General features: G+C 40.1%; 1 protein-coding gene across 1 annotated transcript in view; it reads right to left on the bottom strand.

The window, feature by feature from the left end:
• Positions 1 to 14,815, bottom strand: part of TRPM5 (transient receptor potential cation channel subfamily M member 5) — a 38,478-nt gene extending 23,663 nt beyond the window's left edge. Inside the window, exons 1-9 of the mRNA XM_039728397.1 lie at positions 14,699 to 14,815; positions 13,560 to 13,740; positions 12,162 to 12,328; positions 8,972 to 9,152; positions 6,451 to 6,515; positions 4,437 to 4,628; positions 2,984 to 3,086; positions 1,986 to 2,104; positions 1,015 to 1,365 (exon numbers count right to left, since the gene is read on the bottom strand). Of these exons, the coding sequence (XP_039584331.1) occupies positions 1,015 to 1,365; positions 1,986 to 2,104; positions 2,984 to 3,086; positions 4,437 to 4,628; positions 6,451 to 6,515; positions 8,972 to 9,152; positions 12,162 to 12,328; positions 13,560 to 13,740; positions 14,699 to 14,815 (1,476 nt within the window). The remainder of the gene's footprint in view (positions 1 to 1,014; positions 1,366 to 1,985; positions 2,105 to 2,983; positions 3,087 to 4,436; positions 4,629 to 6,450; positions 6,516 to 8,971; positions 9,153 to 12,161; positions 12,329 to 13,559; positions 13,741 to 14,698) is intronic.
• Between the last annotated feature and the right edge of the window lie 4,403 nt (positions 14,816 to 19,218).

The following is a 19,218-nucleotide window of genomic DNA, read 5'->3' as shown; positions in this document are numbered from 1 at the left end:
ATCTCTGAACTGGGCCTTATCTGCAGCACTGGGCTTTAGCTCACTTGCTGCCAAATGCCAGAAAAGTTAAGTGAGGCTTTGGGGGCAAATTTTTATCTCTGGCAAGTTTGTAAGTCTGGAGTATGCTTAGTGACTTCAGAGGTATTGTCTCAAGTTGCTCATCCTTGTGAATGAAGAAACGCTGAGTAGATGCAAACTTAACTTTTCATACTACTAATTAATTTAGCTAGGCTTTATCAAAGCAAAAGTGATTTAAAAAAATCTCAAAAAAGTTTGGTTTTTTAAAATTGGTTTCTTATTTAAACAGTTTTTAGGTATAATTAGAACTTGACAAATATCAAAAGGCTTAATTGTTTTGTTTGTCTGAAACGGAACTCTAATGAAATTTCTCTATACATCTTTGTTTTGAAACCTTGCACCCAAACTTATTTTCAATGCTTTTGCAAGCACTCAGGTACTTAGGCATTTTAATGTTAAATACATTGTCAAAATGCAAAAATGATGATGCATCTATTGCACCGTGTGGATTATAGACATTCCACACTGGTACCCCCTTGTCATATGTTGGCCAGTACACTTTGCCAGGGCCATGACACACAATTGTTCTACTTCTTGCTCTGTGTTCTGGCACTCCATAAAAAGACTAAAATTATCTAAAGGCAAATATCAAATACTGGATGTTTCTGTGTATCAATATCTGAGTTCAGTCTACTTATACAGAGTATAAATCCAAGAATAGTTTAGTGTACAAAGATGACCATTTTCAGGCCTGAGACTGAAAATCTAAATTGCCTGCTTTTCTTCTAAATTGCCTTCCCAGTACTACTTCTTGAAGTTCTGTATGAGAAAAGCAGACCACTATTTTTATGTCTAATTACTCCTTAGTAAATGCAAATCTTTGTATTCCCCATACATCTTTAAATCTGTTCCCTGCCCCACCTCAAAGACTAGACCTAGTTAAAATTGTAGAAATTCTGAATTGGAGGGGAGCAATGATGCAAAGTTGTGACTCACAGATTTCTTCTTGCCTCCATGTCTGAGGTCTTGATAGAAACCTTTGCATGCATCATGAAGAAAATCCTTGAGAACTCTGGAGACCTCACTGAGAGTGAAGAGGGGGCAGATCTCCTTCTGCTCACTCTGCTGCTGACCAGTGAGCCCTGCCAAGGTCAGTTTGCTTTCTTCATGCTTCTTCAGGAGAAGTTCATAGAGGAGACATTTCTGAGAAATGGAGCAGTAGAGTCTCTGCAGACGACTGTAGGTCAGGAATTCATATATGTTAGCCCCATTGTCAATAAACAACTTCACAAATTCTGGTTTGTTGTTGACTAGAGCATCCATCATCACTTCCTCCAGGTCACAGGACTAGATTGATGAAAGAGAAAAAAAAAAAACCAAAAAAGGAAATTTTGGGAGGTAATCATGGATGGATGATGAGAGAGGTTAGATTTAACAGGCACATTTTGTCTTCCACAAGTCAACAGTGAGTACAATGAGAAAGAGGTGGAACTTGCTTCATTTTTCTCTGACAAAATGTCTGTGCCAGTGTTAATGTTAAAACACCAACATAAATTGTGTGCTGTAGGACTTGGTGTGAGGCACCTGCCACACTGGGTATTTGTACAGCAGTTACAAACAGTGACATTCTTTGTGTCACCTTCTAACAGTAATATCTGCCTGCTTCTTCTGCTTTGTAAACTCTGTTTTCTTTGCTATAATGTCTGTACACAAGCATTGTTGCTCTCAAACAGCTCCAGAAAGGGATGATGACCACTGAGTTATTCCTCTGTCTTTAGCCATTATCATACAGGGGGGCAGAAAAAAACAAACAGCCTCAGGAAGGAAAATACCCCTGCCCAATCTCTGAGTAGAGTGTGCAGTAGTGGTAAAACCTTTTTTTTAGAAGCCATCTTTTGGGATGCTCCAGTGTCCTGTACACATTGGAACATACACTGAGTGTCCTCTAAGGCAAAAAACCCCAGTACCTTCCACTCCACGTCACCATTGAATATTTCACTTTTAGCAATGTCGACCCTATTCCAGGCCACTGCCAGTTTCAGTTCATCCAGATATTCCTGAGCCTCCTGACTCTGACTTTTACAGGCTGGAAAAAAAAATAAGAAATGCAAATGAAGTCAGTACTTTATAGTCATGTTTAACTTATTGGTAGTTTGATTAGCAATGCAAGTTCTCCTTCAGCTGTCACAGATCTGTGGGTTGCTTAAACAGAAACCCTTCACAGCAATGTTTTCCCAAATTAAGAAACATTAATATTCAAATATGTTATTTTTTTTTCTATAGGAACTCTATTAAAAACATTAAGTTTAAATGGCTATTGGATATTAAGAGGGACACTGGCCTGCAGAAAGCAGGGGACAGGACTGGCTGTTGGTTTTGCCTTGTGTCAATTAGCACATCAGGAACAGAATGTCTTTTTTTTTTTTGCTCTCATGCTAATTTTAAGCTAACACAAACCATTAAATTGACAGAAACTGAAATAGATGGCAGCACAAGTAATGTCTTCTTTCAGAAGATATAGTGGAGATTTCTTATAGGATAAATGGATTGTTTCTTAAACAAAGGTAGTAGACCTTAAACAAAGGTCTACTTGTGGGTTTTGGTTTTGTTTTCATTGAGGGGTTTTTTTTAATGGTTTAATTGGAATGATATACTGCTCCAGTATATTTCAGTTCTTTTATTGCCTCTGTTATCAAGAGAAGTAAGCAGTGAAATAAAGGAGTGGCTAAAATAGAACCATACAATAGCATGAGATGAAAAAGCAAGCACTAGTTTAAAGAAGCTTACAGGAGCTACAGTAACTGCCACAGTTCAATTGTCAATAAACAAACAAAAGAACAGTGCATCAGAAATGAAATCTGATCCAACAGTCAACTGAATTTGCTCTGGAAAAAGGAAATATATTTATGGCATAGAAGTAAGTCAAGTAAGACAAACATTACAATGTTTGCTTATTGTATCTTACCTTTTACTAAGGCTTTCAAAATGACTGTGTCTAGTTCTTCTGAACCATCTTGCTCAAAGTTGTGTAGAGTCAGAAGATGCTGGTGTGAAATAATATTCTGAATCTATTTGGAGTCAAAACAAAAGTAATTTTACACATTGTCCTTTGGATGCACATTAGTGCCCACATGCCCAGACAGTATTTCCCAAAAATTTGCATTCTAGTTGTAAAGCTGAGGTTTGGCAAGAAGGCCAATATTATTACTTTCCCATATATAAATAACTCATAAGGCAAGGAGGGATTTTTACTGCCTTTTCCAAGTGACCTACCAGGATAGGAGGAACAGAACTTAAATATTCTGGTAACCAGAGCAGGGCTTTAATTAAAAGATCCTTCCTTAACTTACATTCTTATTTGACTCAAAATCACATTATAGCCAGCATACCACTAGTTTCATTTTACCTCATCCTCCTTTGACATTTAAGTTTTGCTCTCTGAGTTGTTTATTTAAAAGCATAGTCTCTAACTCTTCTCTGAGTAGAAGTCCTCAAATATTGATATATATATATACAGTACTCTTATCTTTCCTTCTGCTTCTCTGTTTATTGAGTTTTCTTTCTCGCAGTGCAGCTGCACTGAGACTTTGTGAGCCTCTGGCAATATTGCTTCCAGATGACTTTCATCCCCTTTTGTTAGTGATTTCGTAAAGTTCTTCCTAATGGAATTAATATTAGGAACTTTTAAAGCTGAGGATTATGGCAGGGAATGCGAAGGAGAAGTAGCAGGCCAGGTCAGGTGGACTTGGTTTATCTCAGAGGCACCCAGTGCTCTTCACACAAGGACAATCTCAGAGTGGGTATTTGTTCCTAAAAGACTTGTGCAAGTGTACCCCAAGACAAAGAGTAAAGGAGATCTATGAATCTGTTTTGTCTTTCTGTTTTAAGAACAATGATACGTAAAGAACAAGTGACTGACAGTAGATAGGATCATTTCTAAACGCGCTTCATTCCACTTAATTTATTCATGCTTATCCACAACGAGGTTTCCATTTACCAGCTGTAGATCATGAATTAGATCTCTTCTGTCACAGCTGCACAAGCTCCACAGCTGTGGATATAAATAATGCTTCGTGTCCCACAGAAGGACTGTCGGGTTCCTGGGTGCTGGCTGTTACTTGAGGAAGTAATTGAGGAAGGACAGAGCCCTCAGTGTTCAGCTGAATTACTGGGGCAGCAAAGTAGTTTGCATGATCAAATGCATGCAAAAAGTAGTTTGCATGGTCAAATGCATGATTTGCATGACCACTTGATTTTTAATGCTAGAGAGGCATTCTATGACACCAGTGTCAAAGCACTGGAGTTCCTAAAACTTCTGAGTAGCTTCTTGCCAAACTTGTACTGAAGTGGCTACCAAAGCTGCAAGTGTGAGGAGAGGGCTTTGTGAGTATGATGGCTTTTCAAAGCCATGAACTCACCGTCACTGTCCACTGGAGAATGTCCTTCCACGAGAAGCTCTCTGCAGGGAATTTCTCCTTAAATTGCTTTTCAACAGCTTCTGGCATGATAAGCTGTGGGTCATTCATGAATGCTGCTAAGATGTCAGCTGTACCTCCAGACCCTGCTAAGATAAGCCAGGGAGCAGAATTTTCCAACCCGCTGCCAATTCTCTGTAGTTTAAAATAAGATGTATTTAAAATTCATAAGTGGAAAGAAAATGTTATTCAAAAGAAGGACTTCTAGCAAACCAGAAATAAATATGTACCTAAATCAGATTCACTATGGAATCAGTCCAGACTCCTCTATGCTATTAGGATTTTTTTAATTCTGTAGCAGGTCATCCATGTATAGGTCTCTGACTCTGCTTCTTTTCGTGACACATCTGCTGAGTAGCTAAGCAACCTGACTTGGACAGACAATGCACAAAATTTCTTTGACCCTGTCTGTTTTTTACCCTGAAGTCTCTGTTTCAGCATATTCAAGTACAAGAGAGTAACCCTGTACTGAAATTATCAGCAGGCTTTTTAGTATAGGCTTTTATTTTTTTTCTGTCTGCTAAACCTGGCAATATGTTCTGAAAATCAGGAATTTGCCTGTGGGAACACAACATTGAGCTACAGGAAGAAACCACTGAATCATAGCAACTACAAGAGTTAAAGGCCACTAATTCTATTACTTGTGCAATTAGAATGAGTCAGGCAGGTTGTTGAAAGAGGAAAGCAGAGGCCATGGCATGATAATTGCAAAAATGTGTATTTGCTGCCAGTCTGTTTCTTCCTCTGGAGTTATACAAAACTGCATTGATTCAATTGTGGTGCAAGGGTTTTTTTCTTTAGTTTAGGTATTGAGGTTTTTTAAAACTGTTTGTAGTCTCTGGTGTGCATTATCCATTTTAAGAAATCCATTTAAGAAATTGGTATTCTAAAAAAGTGTGGCCAGTCATTCTTTCCCAGCACAAGTTGGTTTAGAGCAACTCCAGACAGTCACTTTTTGTCTTCCAGTCACACTGTTCTGTAAAACTTTGAAAAGAGGATTTACGTGTCATGACATGGGATTTTTCTAAACCAAAGATACAGGAAACACTGCAATATTTAGCTTCTCATGAAAGAAAGGAAGCAAGATCATGAGGTGACATAACCTTTGTTTAAGCAGAGAGATTTCTAATATGAGTGTGTGTTTTAGTCCAGCTGACAAAAGTGATGACAAGATACCAGAAACTGAAACTAGAAAACATCCCCAGAAAGCAGTCATTATTCTGGAAAGGGGTTACCAGCTTGCACATCACAGTCTCAGCACTTGGAAACCTTAAATTATAGTTAAATTATGTCTCTCTAAAGGTTTTCTAGACTGACAGTATTATAAAAAAGATAAGTAAAGTAGAATAAAAATCAAAGACTATCTCCTTGTTAATAGGTTCTTTAAGTTGTAGAACCACTCAGGAAAAAAATCAAAATGGATCCTTTGCTGAAGAAGATTTGGTATTATTATCAGGCAACACTCCAGTCTTCAATCCTACAATGTACTTCTGCTCAGTGGAGCCAGAACACTCCCATTTTAAATGGCACATCCAGCAAACCTGATCTTGTGCTTCCTCTGAGCTCTGGGACAGACAGTTGTGTCATTGTTGCTGAACAGCATTAAAAGATTCCTCTTTTTTTTTCTGGTTCATGTTCTCAAGTTAGAGTATTTCTGTTTCTCTAGATCTGGAACTGGTTTCTGTGGGTTTGTTTTGGGTTTGGATTCTTTCATTCCACTAGACACTGGCAATGGAAGTTTTAATCATCAGCTGGTACCTATTCAAAAGTAAATATTTCTCCCAAACAAATACTGTCAAATTTAAGATTAACAGAACTCTGTTCTTAATGGTGTGTAGATTTGAATTTTGGCTTCATGCAAAGTGCCAATAGATGTATTTGTCATACAGCCAAATTCTCCACTAATTGCTTGGCATCAGTTAATTTATTTTTCTAAAGCTGAAAACAGCTTTCTTACCTCAAGTGTGCCTGGTCCTCCATTCACCAGTAGGCAAAGCACAGGAATCTCAATGCTACCTGTTCCTGGGAAACAGAAGGTTTAATTTTAAAAAAGTAACAGCTTTCACAAACCTATTGCTGTTTTTCTGACCCCTTGAAAATATTTCTTCCCTTTTGTGCTGTTTTGGTCTCTACATGAACCTGCAGAAGGATGTGGCAGGGGAAGAGAATAACTGACCTAACAGAGGGGTCCTGGCCTGGGATTCAGGACAAAGGCACCTTTGCTTGGAAATTGTGTGTGATCCCAGGCAAGCAGTCCAGGCTGTTCTGACCTCAGCTGCAAAATATGGATATTGGCATCTCTGTGTGTCATGCCACTGCTGGCTGTTCAAGTTATTTGTTTACTGCAGGGTTGTCAGGCCAGGGAGCAATGGAGCTGCATTAGGGCACAGCAGAAGGCTGCTGGGTTTCCAGTGAGGCATCTTCCAGCAAGACACAGAGGTGAAAAGCTCTCATTTTGTCCTGGGTGTTATGCATGTGCCCAGTGTGTGCTGGAAGGGGGACTGGAATCCAGGACAAAAGCCTTCTGAAAGGAAGATTTAAGAATATGAAGAGGCTGACTGTGTAGACTAGGCAGGATGAGTCAGATACAAGTTGATAGGAACCATGTATTTATTACTCTGCTTAAACAGCTTAAAGTTTCATTCAGCACAGCCTGCTGTGGTGATTAATAATAACACAGTCTGATACTTTTAAAAGAAATGCTAATGAAATATTTAACATGTCATGGTATTGGGGGAAGAATTGGGGTCAGGGTCCCTGTCCTGAGCCATCCTCCCACAGGGGCCCACAGAGTTTTGGATGGTTTTTACTGTAAATGCTGAATTTTGCAATGCAAAGGTGACTATAGATTGGCCTGAAGGAGCTCAATCAAAACAGCAATATCAAGAGGTTAATGCCTCTTTCAGCTTGAAGATAAAAGGCATTTGGTTCAAACAATTTTTTGATGTTTCCCTTTGTAGATCTCCCAAAACTCAGTACAGATCTATACTTGCTATTTTTTGTATTTCTTTTGAGATGACTACAGAGATAAGGTTGGACTGAGCTGTAGCCAGGATATGGTTGGTAAGAAACTTAATTTGTTTTAGTGAATGGCATGGCATCGTGATGCTCATTGAAGAGTGACCTCTGGGATTAGCCAGGATATGGTTGGTAAGAAACTTAATTTGTTTTAGTGAATGGCATGGCATCTCTCTCGTGATGCTCTTTGAAGAGTGACCTCTGGGACTACAGGTTCCTCAAGTATGGTTAAGGCTACAGATATTCTTCATTTGCCATAGATTTAGTCAAAATTTAGCCAGAGGAGGGTCAGATGGATTTTGACTTTATGCTGTGAATCTGGAAAGTCCTCAACAGTAAAAAATATTCCATATGTAAAAAAAAAATATTCTTAAAGACTTCTAGATTTTTTTTTAAACAGGGAAATTCCACATGACCTTATTAAAGTGTTGTATTTCAGTAAAGCCACATAGCTTTGCTCAGCTTGTTTATAAATGAGCTTAAATGAATGACATTGGTTTTGTTAATACAAGATAACACTGGTACAGTATGTTCCAGCAAAGTATTTGTCATATGAATCAGCATTCTTTGTCAGAATTATGTTCCCTGAGATTTGTTCAATCAGATTTGGTTGGTGAGCAGAAAGTGGCTGCTTTGTAACTCTCAGCACTGCAACCTCAGGCCACCCTTTCAGCCTGCCTGTGGTCATTCCTGTCTCAGTCACCAGGTAAGATCCTTCAGGTGTGTTTGTGCTCTCAGGTACCTCTCTGCTACCACCCCATGGGCTGTGGAAGTCGATATTCCATTGATGCATGAGCTCTCCCTCCTGTTTTAGCTGTTCTAGCACTGCATGTATGACACAAACAAAGCAAAGGTAAAAAAAAGTAGCTCTGTTATCTCCCGACAACTGAGTTCTTTCCACAAATAGCAGTAGGAGGCCTGCCCAATACCCAGTTCTCAGTACAAAAAAGATCACAGATTCAGAGGGACATTAGATGCTACAGTGTTTACCCGGAATAAGATTTTATCCCAAAACAAATATGGCTTAAGATATTTCAGAGGGCTTTGGAACAAGTCTTTTCTTCCACTGTGGGAGCAATTCAAGGCCCTGTGTGTGAGAGGGGATAAAAGTATACAACAACAACTATCAATCTCTTAGAACCACCGGTAAAGGCACTTGCAGCTGGATTTATTTTCCATATGTTGTCTTTTAAGGCAATTTGAGCTGTGCTTTGAAGACCAGCTTTGAGCCCACATTTAAGGAGATGCAATAAAAGCCCAGATTTTTGCTTCAAAGAGCAGAATTCTTATCTTCAGAAGTTACTGTCATCGTGCCTCTTACACGATGACAAATGTGTTGACTTGGTCTTGCCTCTGTGGGCCCATTTGAGAGCTGGGGTCACCTTTGGGGGGTAACTAGGGCTAGAGCTAGGGCCAGGGGTCACGTTATTCAGACTGGGTGGCTCCCAGAGCCCGCTTACCCCCGTATCCCGTGCGCTGCTCTGAGATGTACCTTTCCAAGGCCAGGCGGAGCTTGGCGGTTCCGTCCGGCTCCTCCGGTGCGGTGTGGCCCACCAAAATGAAATGGGAGTGGTTGTGATCCAAGGAATACAGCGGGCCTTGGGTGTTGTCTTCTGAGTGGTAGTGTACAAGGCTTTCACTCTGGAGGGAGGAGGGGAGATGTCAGTGTTCTCTGCATGTTTTAATGTCCTTCCTCTCCATTTCTGTGCTGTCTGCACCCTGACACAGCTCACCGCCTGTGAGGCACTTTGATGGACCCTTAAAAAAGGGTGAAGATGAAAAATCTGTTCCTTCTGGAAGCGGCCAGGTTTGGCAGGACTGATAGCTGGAGTCCCTGAAGTTTCCCTCTTGGCCTCTGCAAAGTACAGTGATATCAATCATCATCTCTGGAATGCAGGTTTTGGAATGGTTTATTGGACAAATAGAAAGGGGCCATGAGACCTGATAATTGTGTATGGAGATGTGAAGCCTCAGCTGGTATAAAGAGGGGAAAACTATTAATTTCAGTAGTGTTTTGTCCATATTTAGGCCAGTGAATGAGTTAGCCTGCTTCATGTCCCTGTCAATTTATATACAGCTTTACTTAATTGACAGGGTTGTATGAAATCTGATGGTTATTCTCAGTTTGGAAATTGCATTCTAGAAGAGAGAGTGGCAGACAGATTTTAGAAAGGGGAATCCTCTTTTATTTTGGGTGAGTGGAGTTGTGGGGTTTTTTTTTGTTTTGTTTTTTTTTGTTTTGTTTGTTTGTTTTGGGTTTTTTTGTTTGTTTTTTTTTTTTTTTTTCACAAACTCATCTTCTAGGTAAAACAGAACCCCTGCTACAGTCTTTTGTTCTAAATATTGCGCTACACGTGGGCTTCTATACATAGACTTTTTCAAACTCTCCTTTCTTTCTTAATGCATCTTTCTCTCTGTTGCCCATCCACTTTGGTACATCATTCCAGGCTACAAATGTCTGATTATTCTTTTTCATTTTCCTAATAATTGTCCTCTTGCAAGCAGGTAGATTAACACAACTGTTTAAAATCTTGGCAGTTGTTGCTGTGTACTGCATTTTCCCTGCACTAAAATGCAGTAAACTTGCATGTTTCTTTCACTTTCTTCTCTCTGTCTCTCATTCCTTGGGGAAAGCTTCTTGATATAATTAATTTCTTCAGATTTTGCTTTGACAGAGGGTGTGCCTCTCTTCTGCTGCCATGTAACATTAATCCTCCCCACCAAAGAGCTGGCCTTTGATTAGGACTCAGAGGCACAACAACCAATTGAAAAAAAGCCTTTGGGGAGTTTCCTCTCTATTCCCTGAAAATGTGGACGTGATCTTTCAACGGTGTTTAAAGCATACCATTAACACAGAAGAGATGGGAGGGTGTTGTGTATAAGTAAAGATATTATAAAAGGTTTTATAAAATTAGGCTTGGTGCTGTTGACTTACCAACTGAGCCTGTAAGTTCCCACAAGAAAGAATCAAAGGAATAAAAAGTCAGTTAACAAAACAAACTATTCTAGTAGCAGAACTGTTCACACATACAGAACAAGAAATCTGCCCCATGAGAATCTGTAAAAAAATAAGTAAACTATCCAAGAATAGAGAAATTTGATAAAGATGTAAAATGCCATTTACTAACCAGTAAATTAAGTAGTATAAAACTACTGACCAGTTAGAGTTGAACAAAAGAGCTGTGAAAACTATATAAAAATTAGTTATGTAAATTAAAAAAATTAGCTTTTCCTACATAAGGAAACTAAATCCCATCTGTTTTACTACAACAGGAGGGAACCACTGATTTCAGGGCTTGTTTTTCTCCTTGCTGTTGGGGGTTGTTAGCCCTCTTTTATACAAGTTGCTTGTGTCAGTGCCAAATATAAAGAGAGTTGGGTTTAGATCAACATTCCTGTCTGTAGTTCCTTTGTCTTTAAGTTACTGACTAAAAACCAAAATATCTTTGGTTGTAAGCTGTGCCAGAAGTCATAGGGTCAGGAATGCTGTTTGCAACATATCCCTTGACAAAAAATTTGGGCTTTAGTTGAGAGGGAGAAAATAAAAAAAGAGTGCACTTGTTTTGTAGCTGCTGATAGGGAAAGATCCAGATGCATTTTGATCACTTAGCCTAGGAGGGAGGTGAAATAGTTTGCATTTGCAAACTTTCCTGAACGAAATTCACAAATATGATGAACCAAGTTCTTTCCTTTGAGGCTCTTTTGGCCCAGTTGCCACACCAATAGGTTAAAGTCTTCCAGCTAAAGAGTCCCACCTGTAGGGCACACAGGTAGCTGTTATTGGCAAACAAACAAACCCCATGACAATAAATTGCTGGTATGATCTCTAGCTGGTATTTTCAGGCCTCTGTGAGAGAACAGCTAGGTGTGAATTCAAAGGGCTGTCTTTGTAATTTGTTTCTTAGCTTCTGCAGGGAATAAAATAGTACAGAGAGACTGTCATTCACTGCTAATAAACACCTATTTTATTGTTATAATATTCCACTTTGAACAGACTGTATATCCAGTGACAGGAAGGGAATGCTATTTCTTTTTTTTCCTCTCCACTTCTGTGTCCATTCAGCAGTAACACTTTCAGCAACAATTTTGTTGGCTGACCTTTTTTATTTACTGGTGTGTTGTTTTTGTTTTCTTCCCAAGGACTTTGATCCCCTTGACCCGATCTGAGGATTCCCTAGAGCTCCCCATAACTAGGTGAAATCCTACATGGTTGGTATTTTTGACCTGTTGCATTGAGCAAATTTTTGTGTATTAAATACCAATTCAGGTTCACTTAAAGAAAAGTTTGTCCTGGAATATTTATGTCTGGTGTCCCATAATATAAAATATGCTTTTTTGCAGTATTTATGTAATAGCTAGGAGTAATAGCTAGGCAGTAAGTGGACAAGGGAGAAACCCATGAGAATTTCCTTATTCAGGGATATTTTCTTGACGTTCAACCCTGCGCTGCTCGCTTTGCTGATGCCTAATGCTGCCACCCGCTGGGCACGGAGGGCACAGAATCATCCAACAACATCCTTGAGCTGTTTCTGCTTCCTCCCAAAACACAGCTTAAACCCCTCAAAGTTATATCAAAATTCTTCTGCCCACGAGTTACAAATTTTGTAAGGGTGCGGCTTCCATCCGAACAAGAGAATAAGAGAGCAGTACCTTTGTGTTTTCCAGGATTTCCCTGTGCTGGATTTCCCTGAGTGACGTTATTCCTATGGCAATCACGCTCAGGGTGGATGAGGTACTGGCCAGGGCAAGATCTCGCACTGCTTGCACCAAGTGCCTCGTCACTCCTACACGCAGAGCACTGGTGAAAATCCAGGCACCTGAAGTTATTTTTAAAAAGCAGTTAGGGAATTTGTTTGTATTGCAATGTGTTTGTGTGTAGGTAGCATTACTTACAGTACTGGATTTAAGGGTTTTTAAAAAATAGATAAAGTGAAGGCAGGTTTTTATGGACTGTAACTTTTAGAATTAAAATACATGCAAATATATAAGACATTAATAAAGAAAACAAGAAGACATTATGAGCTCAAGTAAACATTCTTCATGTATGACATGATGCAATGTGGCCATCTTTACTCTGATGTTAATATGTTCATCAAGAATGCTGAGTCCACTCTGGAGTTACTCACTGTCTACCTATGAGCAGAAACATCCCTCTACCAGGTAGCTCTGAGGGGTTTACAAGGAAAAGGAAAGGAGCAGAGTCAGGGAAGTTGTTGACTTGAACTGAGGCCTAAAAAGTCCCACGCAGTCACCTCTTAGCAGAACAGCTCAGGCATAACCTGCCTAATCTGGAGTTCCTTCTACTGTTCTTGTGGGTGTGTGGAGCGTGAATTCTTCAGGATAATAGAATTTACAGCAGTGTTGTTACAGTGACAAGGAATTTGGAGAGCCCTAGGTAAAAAGCAAGCTGGCCTTTTTCAAATATGTGACATGAAGAAACTGGGGATCTTGATGATGCCCAGTCTGAAGTACAGAAGGGAGATGGAGAATATCTGTGTAGCACAAAAGTACCAAAAAGAGCTCTGGTACTGGGCTGTCTCACTACAAAAAGCAAAACTGGTACAATCTTGTCTGGAGCAATGAAGGTAAACCAAGAGCTTGCTGTGAAATGCTCACAGATATTTTCATTGTATTTTGCAGGTGAGAATGCAGAAATTCTTGGTTTTGACCTAAATTTACTCTTGTTGAAGTCAGATTGCTCTCCTCTCCACAGAATTATTTTGTTATGGCACAAAAAAGAGGCAGTAGTATTTGGTCCCATTTTGATGCTATATTTCTAGTATCACCTCTGAGGGAATAATATCAGGTAATTTCACACTTCAGAAATGGTTACCTAGAGGGATTTACTTTGAAAGAACTTATTTTTGCTACTATTACGCAATCACTTTCATTTTCAAAGGTATTTATATGTAGGTTGCAGTCAGCAAAGTCTTGAATTTTCGAAAATAATTGTGTGAGCAGGTCCATTGTCATTACCAGATCACTGGGGGCTGGGTGTGAGAATCCATGAGGAATACAAATTTCTTCTTTGGAGCCTAAAACACTCACCTGTGCTTTCAGCTGCCTTTATAAATCCTTTCTTTAACGTGTCCCGTAGCCAAGGTTTCATCTGAAAATCTTCTTCTCCCCCTACTAAAGAGATAACCAAATTGGGAGCAGGTAGCTTCCATTTGTTGAGCATAACTTCAAATATAATTCCAGGGTGAATGGTACTCTGGACCTTCATAAACTTCAAAAAACACAAGAAAAACCCAATGAATAACAGCAAGATGGAAAGACACAGTAAAGAGTCTGTTCATGGTAAATGTGAAGGTAAAAGTGGAGGGAAATTATCATCAAACTGGCTATTTAAGAAAAAATTATTTGAGCAAGATTTGACAGAGAACTAAATACTTGAATTATTTTAGCAAACTTCTGTATAATTACTGCTTCACTAATAGGGTAAGTTCCATGGGTCTGTGTTGCAGACTGACAAATCACACTCTCCCTTACAGCTTCCTCTTGAACTGCCTTCAGTTTCATGGCAGCCTAGGGAAGCCAAAAAATTCCATAGGTGTTTTTTGTTTCTGCAAAAGCTGAAATATTTGCCTGATTTCATATCTGTTTTTTGAGGACATGTTACATGATTCTACTGCTTCTTTCAGTTCTTTGTATATTTTGGTTTTCTGCTTAAGTCTGTGTGGTGAAACAAAACCTTGGGGCAGATTTCAGGAATTTCTAGGAATTCCTTCTGCTCTAGTACTAACTTGTGCATGGGACTAGTGAGGAGATGGGTAAGTCCATATACACCCCTCTGAACATCAGCAGAACAGAGAGAGAACTTTAAGGAAAACCTTTAAACAGCTCAAGAATATGTATAAAATGTAATAACATTGATTAATTTTTGGTGGGTTAAACCAAGGAAAGGATACAAAGTGAAGGAAGCAGGGCACAGACTGATTTATCTTTTAAAGAGAAAAGTGATCACCTGTACTTGTATCATGTACATGTAATTGCAAATCAGGTGACTGATTTGTGAATATTAGAAGGCCATGTTTTAGACCACACTCGTGTTCAGGAAGGCAGAGTCCTTACTTGGGGTATGATGTGGTGCCTCACTCTGTGGCACATTGGCCCTCACTGTTGAAGACTCTGAGTTTACTGCTAAGAACAGCAGTAAAAGGGTTAAAACTCCTCAGTGCCCATACCTTTCCATGGCTCTTCCCAGAAGCTGTGAAGTCTATTTCTCCTATGCAGTATGGTAATTCTCTTTTGAAGGCTTCCTCTTTGTCACTGCTGCAGAGCTTGGTTTCCATTTCCTCCATTGAATCTGTAAGGTGATGGAGCACCAATGGACCAAGGTGTTCACTGGGATGTCAGAAAGTTGGCAAACGAGAAGCCATTTAAACTGGAGAGGCCACAAAATCCATTAAAATATATCTAGATGAGGTTTTAGTCAAATGTTTTACTTTTTTACTATCATGCCTGTGAAGATTAGCTAAAATTGGAGGTTTTTGTACCAAATGTCAGATGCTGTATACAGAAGGTTTCCACCCCAACACAACCTAAGGTCTAAAAAGGCAGGAAGAAATAAGGCTTCCTGAATAATTCCAGGGTGAATTCACCCTGGAATTCAGCAGACAAAGTTGAGCTGAAAAGTGCAAGATCCTGCAACCTCAGAGGCCAAAGGTGACCCTGATTCTACAAAAGAGGAAGAGGAGTCTCAGCCACCAACTCTTTCAAGCAAGAGTGGAGCAGTGTCAGTGTCTGAGTCATGGTTTCTTGCTGTCACTGTGCCTCAGGCTGCTCTGACCCATCTCACCTGACATGAATGCTAAATAACCCACTGGTGACGTTGTGTTTGTCTGGGGATGCTTTAGGAGAGGTTTACTCTCTGCTTCCTGCAGAAAAAGGCTGTTTATTTGTGAGCACAAGTATTGGAGGCCAGGCTGTCCTGGAGCAAAGGTCATACAGCAAGAGTTGCTCTTCTGCATTACATAAGACATTGGAAAGGTCAGCCTGCTTTTCCTGTGTTCCAGTTTGACTGAACTGACAGAATTATTGTCTAAAGAATTATGGTCTGAAGAATACAGATTTGAACTTGTATGCCTTATTTTGATTCTTTTCAAAACAAAAGCAATGAAATATCTCTCCCCTCTGCCTTCAGATGCATGTTGAGCTAAATAGCCTTAAAATCAGCCTGCTTTTCCTGTGTTCCAGTTTGACTGAACTGACAGAATTATTGTCTAAAGAATTGTGGTCTGAAGAATACAGACTTGAACTTGTATGCCTTATTTTGATTCTTTTCAAAACAAAAGCAATGAAATAACTCTCTCCCCTCTGCCTTCAGCTGCATGTTGAGCTAAATAGCCTTAAAAATATTCTTGTGACACTAAACCAGCAATGGTAATCAACACTGCATTATTTTTTATTTCCTAGTCTGAGAGTTTTGCTGTGGGATGGAGTGTGTCAAACCAGCGAGTCTCTTGTGGCTCTGTTAGGATGCTCCAGCAGAGGGAGCAAGCCCTCCAGCCGTGCCCTTGGGCTGGGAAGCTCTTGGGAAACAATCCCAGCTGCTCCACCACAGCTGCCTCTGTATTTTCTTCTCTTCTGTCTGCTGTGAAAATGTTGTTTTTTCCTATGAGTTGCTTTTTTTCCCCTATGATTTGCCTCTGAAGAGGGGCTATGGACCCTCTCATGATTTGCTTCCCTTACAGCTATGTCACACTTTGGTATCTAGCCCCAAACTCCTGTCACAGATCACTGCTTCAAAGATTCTTGTTCTCATTCTCCCTGCTGCATGCTGCTCCCTTCTGGAGAGAACAGAGTGATTACTGTGAACACTGAGATACCAGAGCAGTCTGGTTAAAAGTCTTACCTAAGAGAACTTCTCTTTGCTCTTCAATAGTGGTAGTCACAGCAAAGCCCACCTTCTTGTCTGTGTCCACTTTTCCGCAGGAGAGCTATCTTTCTCTCCTAAAAGCATTGAAAAGAGTATTATGGGGGAAAATAGTTAATATAGAGTAATAATTACGCATTGTTTATTATTATTATGTAGAAATCGCTTTCTAGAACTTGATGACGGAACAAAGGATTTGATTAGAAACAAAACTACTGAGGATTGAATTTCCAGGGTACTGTAGTCACTGTTCATCGCTGTCCTAATACACATTTATTTATAACAACACACAACCAATGAACTTGAAATAGACAGCAATTTACAAAATAATCCAGTGGTTAATTTGTTCTCAAGTGGTTCATTTTAAGTCCAGTTATCCATGACTTCTCTTTTGGAATAAAGAAACTAGGCTGCTGAGATTTATAGGGTACATTCCTGCATTTGGGCAATTTTTTTTTCCAGAAATAGCACATTATTTTATTTTCAATTTAAGGATTCTGGTTCTCAATGGTAGTGAAAAACAATGTAGGAGGCAAAAATAGGTAAAGTGCAGAAACAGAAGGTTTGTTCACAAGCTTTTATAAGGCTGGAAAGTGAGGAAAGCACCTGTTAACTGGCAGCTACATGAGGAAGAACTTCTTTGTTGTGCAGGTGACTGAGCACTGGACAGATTGTCCAGAGAGGGTGTGGGGTCTCCCTCAGTGGAGATACTCAAGGACCATCTGCACACAATCCTGTGCCATGTGCTCTGGGATGGCCCTGCTGGAGCAGGAAGGCTGGACCAGATGTCCCACTGGGGTCCCTCCCAACCTGACTGTTCTGTGATTCAGTTTTATTATGAATATTGCAAACTCCTGGTGCATAAGATGTGTACATGTGGTTCTTAAACACACAGTGACCATGTCTGATGTTTCCTTACCTCCCCCTACAAGCTGTCTCAGCTTCTGCAGTGTAACCCCTCCCTGGCAGGGGCAGGATCACCAGTGCATGGATCTGCCTGGGGGCTGCACCTCACCTTGCCACCACTTTGCTCTGCAGTGCAGCTTCACTCCCCACCCATCAGTCGGCACATGGATTGTGTTATGTCCCTGATGGGTGCTCAGGGCAGGGTGTCATCAGCCCTGTCATTTCCTCCTGGACTGGCAACACTTCTGTTCTTAAAAAGCATGTGGGTATCTCACCCAAAGTCCTCTCACAAGCAAAGTAAGCACAGATCAACAAACTGTGTGATATAATTATGGTTTTTCAGAATAGCTGTCTCCTGGGTTTAATTCAGTATTGTTTGGCTTGCTTTCAGCTTTCACATGAGTCTCTGGTGGTTTCAGGGGCTATTGCTCTGAGACTTGAGGCTGTACTGGATGGCAAGTGTGTCAGGTCACAGTAATTGGGTCAGATCTCTGTGCTGGCAGTCATGACATACCACAGCAGTCAGCTCAGCCGTGGCCACGTTTGTCACTGCAACGTCACACAGTGGGGCTTAATTGTGAGGGCTGGGATAAACCTGTGCCTTGGGATAGAACAGACAAACAGCCAAAGGAGGAGGAGAGTCCAAACACTTTTTGGATGAAAACCAAGGGGGGATATTTCATCATTTTCTCACTTTACCTATACTATTTTTGATTAAACTTTTTAGAGATTTCCAACATTTCTTTTATCCTGTTATTTAAAGTTTTTCCCTCTGCATTATCTAAGAGAATGCCATTGTATTAAATTTAATTAAAGGATTACTTAAAGGCAAGAAATCTGAAAAACTTCAGGTGTAAGGGAAAAAAAAAACTCACAAAAATCTTGTCTGCCCCAACATGTGCATTCATATTTTAAATCTTGTATATATATCAAGAAATCTTACTTTAGTTCTGGTTCAGATTAACGTACATGCATTTCTATTTAGGCTGCTGCTACATATATAAGTTTGTAGGTCAAATTCTGTCCTAGATGTTCCATCAACTACAAATACAAACATCTATGGAAAGAATGTACCTCTAATGATTACCAGATTTGAGATATAACCTAGGAAACTATTTCTAACTAGCAAAGCAAGTTAAGACAATTATGAGGAAAAGACGATTGCCAGTTCCGCCTACATCTGGAAATGTGAGTCAATGTCATTTACATTAGGGATGGCCTGGTTAAATCATTCCAGGTGACAGCCAGTCTTGTGAATCATTATTTTTTTAACCTCATAAACGGGAGTTGTAAGAGTTGTATCATTATATAAACCAGTGATGCTGGAGCTTGCAGGTCCTGATGTATTTATTCCTTCCTTTTGGATGGTCCTGACTTTTGATTTCAGCACTCAAGATTTCTGGGATGTAGGAAGTTGTCAGGGAGGCATCACTTCAGGGGGCAATTGTGATGGCTCTAGGGAAGCTCCCTGAGGAGAATCCTTGCAGAGATTCCTTTCTAAAGGATTTATTCAGAAAAAGTGTTGAGATCAGGACAACAGAGAAACATTTTGACTCCTATGTTCCCCCCTTTCTGGACTTTTCTCCCTCCTGTCTCTGCTTCTTCTGCCCCTCTCTGCCATGCCTTTCTCCTACAGCTTCTCTCACTGTATCTCCCAACTTTCCACTGTCTCTTTCCACCTACTGTCACTGCTACTCCACTGTGAATGTGCATCTCTACCTCCTTGTGTGGTAACACAGGACAGGTTGTTCACATCCAGAGGGGTGAGAAGAATGTGGGTCTGCTTCACCCTCCCAGACCAGGATTAGGCTGTGTCCATGGAAGGAAGAGAGGTCAAATTTGAGCCTTTCAAACATGTGCCCAGTCAAGGGATGGTTTGACCTCAGTTGTTGTCTTCCAGGGCAGTGGTTCCATTAAGAGAGT

Source organism: Passer montanus, unplaced genomic scaffold (assembly GCF_014805655.1).
Source record: "Passer montanus isolate IOZ18808 unplaced genomic scaffold, ASM1480565v1 scaffold65, whole genome shotgun sequence".
NCBI classification, from domain to species: Eukaryota; Metazoa; Chordata; class Aves; order Passeriformes; family Passeridae; genus Passer; species Passer montanus.
This window is presented reverse-complemented; position numbering and strand designations above follow the sequence as displayed.